At 45.4% G+C, this 9,967-nt stretch overlaps 1 protein-coding gene across 1 annotated transcript in view; it reads right to left on the bottom strand.

Moving 5' to 3' along the window:
• Positions 1 to 1,873: 1,873 nt before the first annotated feature.
• LOC138261971 (ATP-dependent translocase ABCB1-like) overlaps positions 1,874 to 9,967 on the bottom strand; it is a 519,774-nt gene continuing 511,680 nt past the window's right edge. Inside the window, 1 exon segment of the mRNA XM_069211572.1 lies at positions 1,874 to 2,214. Within this exon segment, the coding sequence (XP_069067673.1) occupies positions 2,014 to 2,214 (201 nt within the window). The 3' untranslated portion in view covers positions 1,874 to 2,013.

The raw sequence follows: 9,967 nt of genomic DNA, 5'->3' as shown, positions 1-9,967 counted from the left end.
CGACGCTGGCTGGCTGCTCACCATTTTTTCCTGCTGATTAAAGCATTTGCCCAAAAGCCGTATGCCCAAACCAGTAAGGAAAGAGGAGTAAAAGCCATGAATGGACCAATTTGGTAATCCGTTCATTGGACCCATAATCAATCTCCTCTGGCATACAAAGGCCAATATGCATTTTAATTAGGGTAACTAAAAACCTCAAGCTTTTCTGCCGGCACCATCATCATATAGGAAAAAACACCATAATAAAGTCTAACATGGTGTATTGATTTCCCAGATACTATTTTTACACATTTTAACACTCCAGACATTAAAGAAAATGTTCATAAAATGCATTTTACTCTTTGATTAGTAAAACAAAATAGTTCTTAGGGATTTTGTCTGCCACATCATGCACCTACTCGTTGAGGGTGTAATGCATAGTAGAACACTTTTCACTCTGCATACTAATGTATTAGATAACTGTAGGTTTAACATGACAATGTTTTGTAGCAGAACATATGTGGTAAAATCAGAGGTAATGTTCTTGTTGGCAGTGCCCTCACACCAAAATACTTTATACAGAAAGATGCTCTGGTAGTTAATGTTCAAATCAAAGTTGAGGAACTTTTAGCAGCAGTGCTTGAAAAAACTTAATTCCCGACAATGAAGTCTTTAATTGTTTTACAAAATGTTTATTCGATAAATAAAAAGATATTGCGTATGTTTTGCTTCTAATTCACCCTGCTCAGCAATTGGTACTTTATCCTGGTTTAAAAGGACAAGTTGTTATATTGAGTGATTAGCACTGTCCCTGACTTCTTGCCTCAATAGTTTTATAGATGTTAAAATGAAATGTTAACGTGGAGCTGCCATTACGAAATTCCCTAACAACCACGGAGAAGTGTTATTGTAGCCCTATTGGGCCATAGTCTCATGAATGGGCATTGTTTGCTATACTTAAGGCTATTGGTGGCTTCTTCATGCCAACATTTAAAACATTTTATTGACTCTAATGTGGAATAAAACACTGTCACTTGTTACTTCCAATACTAAACTGGCAAGCTAAGCATTGACACTTTCTGCATGTTACATTATTTATCCTGCTCTCTTTTTCGATCTGATTTTTTTATACTTATAATTAAAATGTTATTTATTGGATATAATTTGAGAAGTACAGAACTTATGGGTTGAACTGAAGTATTGTTTAAAATGAATCAACACAGACAACAAGTACAGTAATTCTTAGATACAAGGCATATAAAATTAATGCAATGCTTCGTTTTTACCAGAAAGATTATTACTTTTAAATGTACAACAATTTTGACTGCTGTTTGCTTCATCGTCTACCTTGTTTAACCAATTTATCAATCATTGGTTATATTGTGAGCTGTATTTTTATAACAGAACTACAGCAAACACAATTAGTGTCATACATGTATACATTACCAGTAATCCACACAAAAACCATTAATCGACCACATTATCAGGACAATGTTTTGAGGAGTGCAAACTGTCCTCACATTAATTTTAACATCTTCCGCCAAGTGAGATGAAAAGTATCTTTGCCAACTGGCTTACACTAAATGTAAAACATGCAGCTCATCAAATATTGATTTAGAAGCTTTCAACAGACGTATTGGGATGGCAATATTTATCTTTTGTTCTTCTTTCTTGGTGCATTTCGGAAGGTTTCCTAGTGAACACAATCATCAAGTAAATTTTTCAAATCTATGACACCTTGCCTCCATGGTAAGAAACGAAATGTAAATGACAGATCATATCATTTAAAAGTTCTATGTTCAATCCTGCTTGATTTCCTTATCTATTTTTTTCATTGTTGAAAAGATGTCAATGGTTATGGCAAGTTGCTTCAATGGTCACCCCAATGTAATGGGTACAGCGATGTGAAGGTCTGCCTCTGTAATGGCCGTTGATAGGCTGAACAATAGCTGAAATATTGTGCCTAGAAATCTTCTTAACTCTTCACTACTGCCACAGCCCAGGGAGGTTAGAAAAGGCGATGGAGGTTTCAAATCATGCGTGGCCCAACTGTATACTGACCAGTGTGAAATAGACCCCTCTCTGTTCCAGGAGTTCCTGGTGTGTTCCTTGTTCCACTACTTGTCCATTCTGTATTACTGCAATTTTGTTTGCATTCTGGATGGTAGACAAGCGATGGGCAATAACAATACAAGTGCGGCCTTTCCTTGCTTTGTCCAGTGCTTCTTGAACAACCTGTAAATTAGTCCAGAATATAAATGTAAAGAAAATAGAATGGTGATGGATACATTGTTCATCAAGTAAACAAGCCACATCAATTTGTATAATGAAATATCAAAATTTAACACAACTAAGGAAATTCTTTTGACTTTGCCTTAAAGGTGGAGAATCCAGTGACAGTATACTGGTTTCACTTGTCTAAAAACCTAGTTGCTCATCAAGAATGGAAATCTAGGTATTATGCACTGAGAGGCATATTTACAAGACCCTTGTGCTGCTGTTGCATCACTCTTCATGATGCAATGGCGGCACAAACCACCAAATCATGGGGCATATTTATACTCCGTTTGCGCCGAAATTGCGTCGTTTTTTTTAACGCAATTTCGACGCAAAACTAACTCCATATTTATACTTTGGCGTTAGACGCGTCTAGCGCCAAAGTTCATGGAGTTAGCGTAATTTTTTTGCGTGAACACCTTCCTTGCGTTAATGATATGCAAGGTAGGCGTTCCCGTCTTAAAAAATGACTGCAATGCATATGCGTCGTATTTATACTCCCGGGCAAAAATGACGCCCGGGAGTGGGCGGGTCTAAAAAACCCGCATTTGCGCCGGATTTTAGCGCCTGGGTCAGGGCAGGCGTTAAGGGACCTGTGGGCTCAGAATGAGCCCAGAGGTGCCCTCCCAAGCCCCCAGGGACACCCCCTGCCACCTTTGCCCACCCCAGGAGGACACCCAAGGATGGAGGGACACACCCCAGGGACATTAAGGTAAGTCCAGGTAAGTATTTTTTTATATTTTTTTTTGTGGCATAGGGGGGCCTGATTTGTGCCCCCCTACATGCCACTATGCCCAATGACCATGCCCAGGGGACAGAGGTCCCCTGGGCATGGCCATTGGGCAAGGGGGCATGACTCCTGTCTTTGCTAAGACAGGAGTCATTTCAATGGGGGATGGGCATCGTAAAAAAATGCCGCAAATCGGGTTGTGGCGAATTTTTTGCCTCAGCCTGACTTGCACCATTTCTGGACGCCCATACGCCATTTTCCCCCTACGCCGGCGCTGCCTGGTGTACGTCGTTTTTTTTAACGCACACCAGACAGCGCCGGCGGCTAACGCCGGCTAACGTCATTCAATAAATACGGCGCCCGCATGGCGCTTAAGAATGGCGTTAGCCGGCGCTAATTGTTTTTAACGCAGTTTTGCGTCAAAAAGTATGTATATGGGCCCATACATCAGGCCACACAAGACCGCTTTGTTTGGCTTTGAATGGCCTCATATATATATATGGTGTAAGGCAAGGCAGCGCAAATCCCTGCGTTGCCTTACTCTGTGCTAAGGAGGCATCACATGGGCATTGCGGTAGGTGTTCCAAGCAACTCCCCTGGATTTTGACGCATTCCCAGAAGACCTTTTAGACCTGGGGATGTACCAAAACATTATACCTCCTCATGGGAGGCGCAACAAGGGGAAATATCACTATGGGGGTCATTCTGACTCCCGCCGGCCGCGGTAACCGCGGTGCCGGCGGGAGCCGCCAGAATACCGCTGCGCGGTCAGAAGACCGCCGCGGTTATTCTGTGTTTCCCGCTGGGCGGGCGGGCGACCGCCAGAAGGCCGCCCGCCCGCCCAGCGGGAAACCCCTTTCCACAAGGATGCCGGCTCCGAATGGAGGCGGCGGAGTGGAAAGGGTGCGACGGGTGCAGTTGCACCCGTCGCGAATTTCAGTGTCTGCTATGCAGACACTGAAATTCTCAGTGGGGCCCTCTTACGGGGGCCCCTGCAGTGCCCATGCCATTGGCATGGGCACTGCAGGGGCCCCCAGGGGCCCCACGACACCCCTCACCGCCATCCTGTTCCTGGCGGTCAAAACCGCCAGGAACAGGATGGCGGTGAGGGGGTCGGAATCCCCCATGGCGGCGCAGCAAGCTGCGCCGCCATGGAGGATTCCTCTGGGCAGCGGAAAACCGGCGGGACACCGCCGGTTTTCCATTTCTGACTGCGGCCATACCGCCGCGGTCAGAATGCCCTTAGGAGCACCGCCAGCCTGTTGGCGGAGCTCCCGCTGACCCCGGCCCTGGCGGTCAAGGACCGCCAGGGTCGGAATCAGCCCCTATGTCTCTTCATTTGTTTCTCTTTCTATGCATTCTGCTGCACACATAGAAAGAGGAAAATGCCTGCCAGGATTGTTTTTGTGCAGGAAGGTGCCCCTTCCCGCACAAAAACAATCCTGCATACAACGCAGACACCCTTGCTCCATGGTGCAAGGGTGCCCGCATTGGTGCTAGGCAGCCAAAACGGCACCAGGGCAGGGGGAAAAGACAGGAATGGGCCTTATGCCATAGATATGGTGCATTCCTGCTCTTTCAGTCTGAAAGGTGACTTCCTGCACTGCCCTGAGCCAAATCCCCTATATATGCCCCTATCTATGGCCTATTAACTGGTTCATGGAACAAATCAAACTGAGTGATGTAGACAGTTTTGTAAAGTCTCAGCCTTAAACAGAAGGGTGGGGACTGATCTCTCACAAAGCCAACAAACACAATAAATCAACATAATCATCGTATCTCCTAGAAGTCCTTCTTGCCGCAGACACCAGCCTCCACTGTTTGCACCCTGAACATAAGAAGGGAGGAGGTCTTGCTGTCCTACATACGTCCATCTGGCCCTACACCCTAGGCAAGCAAGTAACACTCAGATTGAGGAAGCTCCTGACATGTCCCTTCCAATCTCTGTAACTCGGACTGCCACCTTCTCTCATCTACTGTTTTCCTGGTCAGAACAACGACTTTATTAATTAATTTTCCAGACCTCCTCTCACCTTGTCCATCCAACATGCCTACACCACCATCTTGCGTGACTTCAACCTCCCAGAGGACAAAATAAGCTCACAAGAAACACCCTCTACAACCGCATCAGGACATTTTATGTGTCACACTACAAGGGTCATGTCCTCAACCTTGTCTTCTCAACATCACTAACAATAAAAAGCATACCACCCCTCCGGACTGGGCTGACCACTTTGCCATCCCTGTCCCCAGACTTGGCACCCAACCTTTAAACAAAGGTCAACACAAAAGATAAGACCAAACCTACAGATCTTTTCAAAGGCATCTCAATAGACAATCTAATGCTTGAACTCATCTTTCACCCTATCAACTCCATGGCCAATGCAAACATCCTTCTATAAACAACTACAGTAATATTTTGAAAATACCTATGCCCCAATAACAACACATAAGAGTACACTAAAGCATTCAGCACCCTGGTACTCAAAATACCTTGCTGAAAATAAACAGTCCATCCACCGAAAGGAAAGAAAATAGAAGAAAAACAGAGCTCCTGTGGACTTCTTCAAACTTAAGTCCCTCCACTTAACATGTAGAAACCTCATCACATCAGCCCAAGTCAACTACTATTCCAGCACCATCACACTGAAGCCATCAACAGAAGCAGAAACATGTTCAAGACAGTCAAGTACTGTACAGACTCTCTATTAGACCAACCTATTCCTCGCTACACAGTTAAGTGCAATGCCATCAACCTCTTCTTCAGTGAAAAATACTAAAGATCTGACTTCAACTACACCAAGCCTGCTTCAAATTTTACAGCGACCCCTTCCTTTAGAATCCTATTGTAGTCAGCCTTCAAAGCCCTATCTCTTACAGATCTCGCTGACATACTAAATTCCCTTAAAGCCACTTATTATAAAATTGCCTCGTCACTGTCCTTCATCAAACTCTCTCTGGACATGCTCTCTTACCGCTACTTACTGTTGTCACTGCCTCCCTCACTCAAGGCATCATCCTAGAAGCTTTTAAGACAGGCCAGATCATCTCACTCCTAACAGAACTTACAATGTGCCCTAATATCCTCAGCAACTACCAGCCCATCACTCATCTACCATTCATCAGCAAGATTATCGAAAAAGTAATTCTTTACACAACTCCAAGATCACATTGATGCTAACCATCAGCATGGTTACCAGTCTGGCTTCAGATCACACTGCAGCACAGAGACTGCAACCTTACATGTCATAGACAATGCACCCCTGTATCCTGATATTTCTGGACCTCTCAGGTGCCTTTTACAGAGCTGACCATTTCACCCTTGTTCACACATGCTGGAGTCACAAACTTAATTAACCTGCAATGTCCTTCATTGATTCTACTCATACCTTACCAACTGACACCAGTTTGTTCACATAGGCATCTCCAGGCCACAATAAAGCTGTATCACCTGTGGAATCACTGAGGGCTCCATACTGTCTCCTGTGATCTTCAACCTCTACATGGAGCCGATTGGCACTATGCTCATAGATAACAGCATTAAGATTCACCAACAGACTGATGATACACAACTCTACTTGAAAGTTTCCTCTTCTTCGGACAGCCAACAACACAAACAATGCTTGCACATCATCCAGATCTGGATGTTCAACACCTACCTGAAGCGCAACCCAACCAAATCCATATCAGTGTTTCAGCGCTCTGGCAGGGGGTGCCACTCCATGCTATCTGCTAGGGAGGGTGCCATTCCATCAACTATGGCAGGGTTGTGCGATTCCGAGTTGAGGCCCGCTGACATCAGTTTCTTTCAAGAACTCTTCCTTACCCTAAGATTCAGAGACTGCCTGTGACTTGAACAAGTGGGATCTTTTTCGTTGGAAGGAACCATACCACAGAGCGGGAAGGAGGGAGGGTGGTGAGAAATCTGTGATTAGATAGGGTATCTACCAGAAAGGGTGTTACCCAAGGTAAGCACCTTGTTTTCCTGATGGAAACTTCTAAACACATACTCCTTGCTTTATGAATAGATGCCAAAGCAGTACATTCTAAAGTAGGGGGTCTGACGAATGGCTCAGACTAAAAAGTCCTGCTTGACCAAGTGGGCAAAAGGCCCATCTCTACGAACATGACTTTTGAGGCAGTAATGCTTTGTGAACGTGTGAACTGATTTCCATGTAGCTGCTTGACAGATATTTAGGACTGGCACCCCACATGCCAATGCAGTGGTAACAGCCTTGGCTCTTGTGAAATGAACCCACAGGCTTTATATAGACTTTTCTTTAGCCAGTGCATAGCAGATCTTAATGCAGAGGACTACTGTTCATCAACAGATGGTCTGGTTCTGCACCCTCTTACAATTCTTTGCCACAGAGAACCAGACAAATAGCTTATTGTCCCCTTGATGGTCTTTGGTACACTCATTGTAATTGCAGAGTGCCCGAAACGATGTAGTATTTCTTCCTCTTTTGAGGTGGAGCAAAGAAGTTTAGAAACATGATGGTTTTTCTGAGGTGAAACAGCGTCACCACCTTCGGCAGGAATGCCGCTTGAGTCCTGAGCACCAGTTTGTCTGGGGAAAGGTGACATATGAAAGGGCCTGAAGTTCACTCACTTAGCATGGTGATGTTTCGCTACCAGGAAGACCATTTTTAAAGATGAGTAGTCACAACAAACTATACATTGGTCTGAAAGGGGGACACATCAGAATTGTGAGGACTAAATTAAAGTCTTATTGTAGTAATACAGGCGGTGAGGTTAGAAACATATGCTGGAAACCTTTTATTCAAAGCATTACAACTGGTGATTTGAACAAAGACAGCTGGTCCGGAACATGTAAACAGGCCAAAAGAGCCAACAGGTAACCTTTAACTGTGCTCAGAACAAGGCCTTGCTGGGTCTAATACAAAGCAAACAACACATCCAACAGTTTTGCCTGCAAGGGGTCTAGCTCCCAGGTACCACATCATGCCTCAAACTTGCCCCAGTGCCCTGCAGACATAGATTTTGTGGAAGGATGCCTGGCTCCCATGATGATATCAATGACTTCTGCTCAACTGCCCGTTGCTCAGTCTCCATGCATGTAGCTGTAGATTGCGTATACTTTGGTACAAGACTCTTTCCTGCTTCTGTGACAGGATGTCCTCCTGCAGCGGAAATCTGATCAGAAGGCAGAAGTTCTGCATACCACACTCTTGTGGCCCAATTCAATGCTACTAGGATGACTTGGGCCTGGTCCTTCCTGATCTTCTTCAAAACTCGGGCAGGATAGGCAGTAGTGGGAAGGCATAGAAGAGTCCTGTGCTGCACACTATATGAAATGTGTCTCCGAAATAGACTGAGAATTCTTGGCAACTCCAGGTTGCAAAAGTGCTGATAACGTGCATTCTCTGTAGAGACAACCACATATAGCCAAGGTTCCCCTCACTTCTGAAAGGTGGCCTGTGCCACCTGTGGACATATTTGACATTCATGATCTGATATGTACTGCCAACTGAGTTGGACATGGAAAGTCCCTGATGATTCAGCAAACTCTAGAGGTACAGAGTCTCCAGGCACTGGACCCTGGAACCTGCCTCACCATGCTTGATGCAGTACCACATGGTAGTGGTGTTGTCTGTGGCAACCTGCATCCCCCCATAATGGTTGGCAGAAAGGCCTTCACTGTCAGTTCTAATCACCCGGCTTCAACAAGTTGAGGAGGCAGGACTCCGCTGGAGACCAGAGACCTCTGATCTTCACCTCTCCCAAATGCCATTCAAGGCCAGTATTGACAGGTTGCTCACCACCATTAGCTCTGAGTGGGATAAGAAGAGGGATCTACTGCTGCACCAATTGCAGCCAAGCAGCCACCACTGCAGATCTTTTGCAGCCTTTTCCAACACCCGAGTGGCATCCAACAGATTAGCTTGCTGGTCCCACTGAGACTACAGGTTCAACTGCAATTCTTGCAGGGACCATCTGGCATAATCAGTGAGCAGTACGTAGGAAGCGAGTAGGCTCAGAAACCTCAGAGTCATCCTCACTGAACACAGGACAGAGGCTGAAACATCTGCATCACAGCCCGAATGTCTTGGTCTCACTAACTAGAGAAAAATTTAAAAGAGTACCATATCCAGGATGGCTCTGATGGAAAGGAGCTTGGCAGATTGGATTGAGTACTCCAGCGATGTCAAGATGTTTGCTGTCATCTGAAGCCGGTCCACAATTTGCAGGACCAATCTGTCAGATGTCATTTTTTGCAACTCCGGCAGGAAGTGGCTGATCCTGTCCCCACTGGGTGACTGTGTACCACTAGGTTGCACTAAAGGGGATTTGCAGCTATTGCCCCAACCTTGAAGGGGTTGGGAAACCTGTTGTGTGGGTGGTGGGGCCTGGTGCTGGTTATACACAGGCCCCTGGCATATCCCTTAACTAGGCAAAATCAATGTGAAGATTCACAGACTGTAGGTGAAAGGCCCAAAAGACATGCCATGGCTCGGCTTTCTTTAAATAGTTCTAGGGCTAAGTCCGCCTTTTCACCTAACAGGGGATCCTGATGAAAAATGTCCATTAAAGATGCCTGGACATTCCTAGAGAATCCACATGGACTCCATCCATGTGTAGCGCTGAAGCACCACGCTAGTTCTCATAGCCTTGCCTAGACAATGTGTGGTATCCTGCCCATGTAAGAGTTGGGAGAAAGAGCATTATTTAGTCAAAGTGCCAAGCAGTGTGGCAGTTATAGCCTCAATGAAGGGAAAAAGGGACTCAGTTGGTGCCGGGCCAAAATGTAATACTTCCATGAGTATGTTTGTTTTAACCTCCATAGTGGGGAGGTGGAGATCAAGGACCTTAAGTTTCAAAAGAAGTGCTTTCTTCCACTGGTGGTCGGGAGGGGGGAAAAGGAAGGGTTGGAGGGAGAGGCAACCAGTCCAGTGTCAAGTAAGGAGTCCAGTAACTCCATGTACCAGTTGGCCTAGTTATAAGGTGTGGCAAATTTGC

Source organism: Pleurodeles waltl, chromosome 10, assembly GCF_031143425.1.
Source record: "Pleurodeles waltl isolate 20211129_DDA chromosome 10, aPleWal1.hap1.20221129, whole genome shotgun sequence".
Classification (NCBI taxonomy): domain Eukaryota; kingdom Metazoa; phylum Chordata; class Amphibia; order Caudata; family Salamandridae; genus Pleurodeles; species Pleurodeles waltl.
Note: the sequence above shows the minus strand (reverse complement) of the source record. Positions and strands in the feature narration are given on the sequence as shown.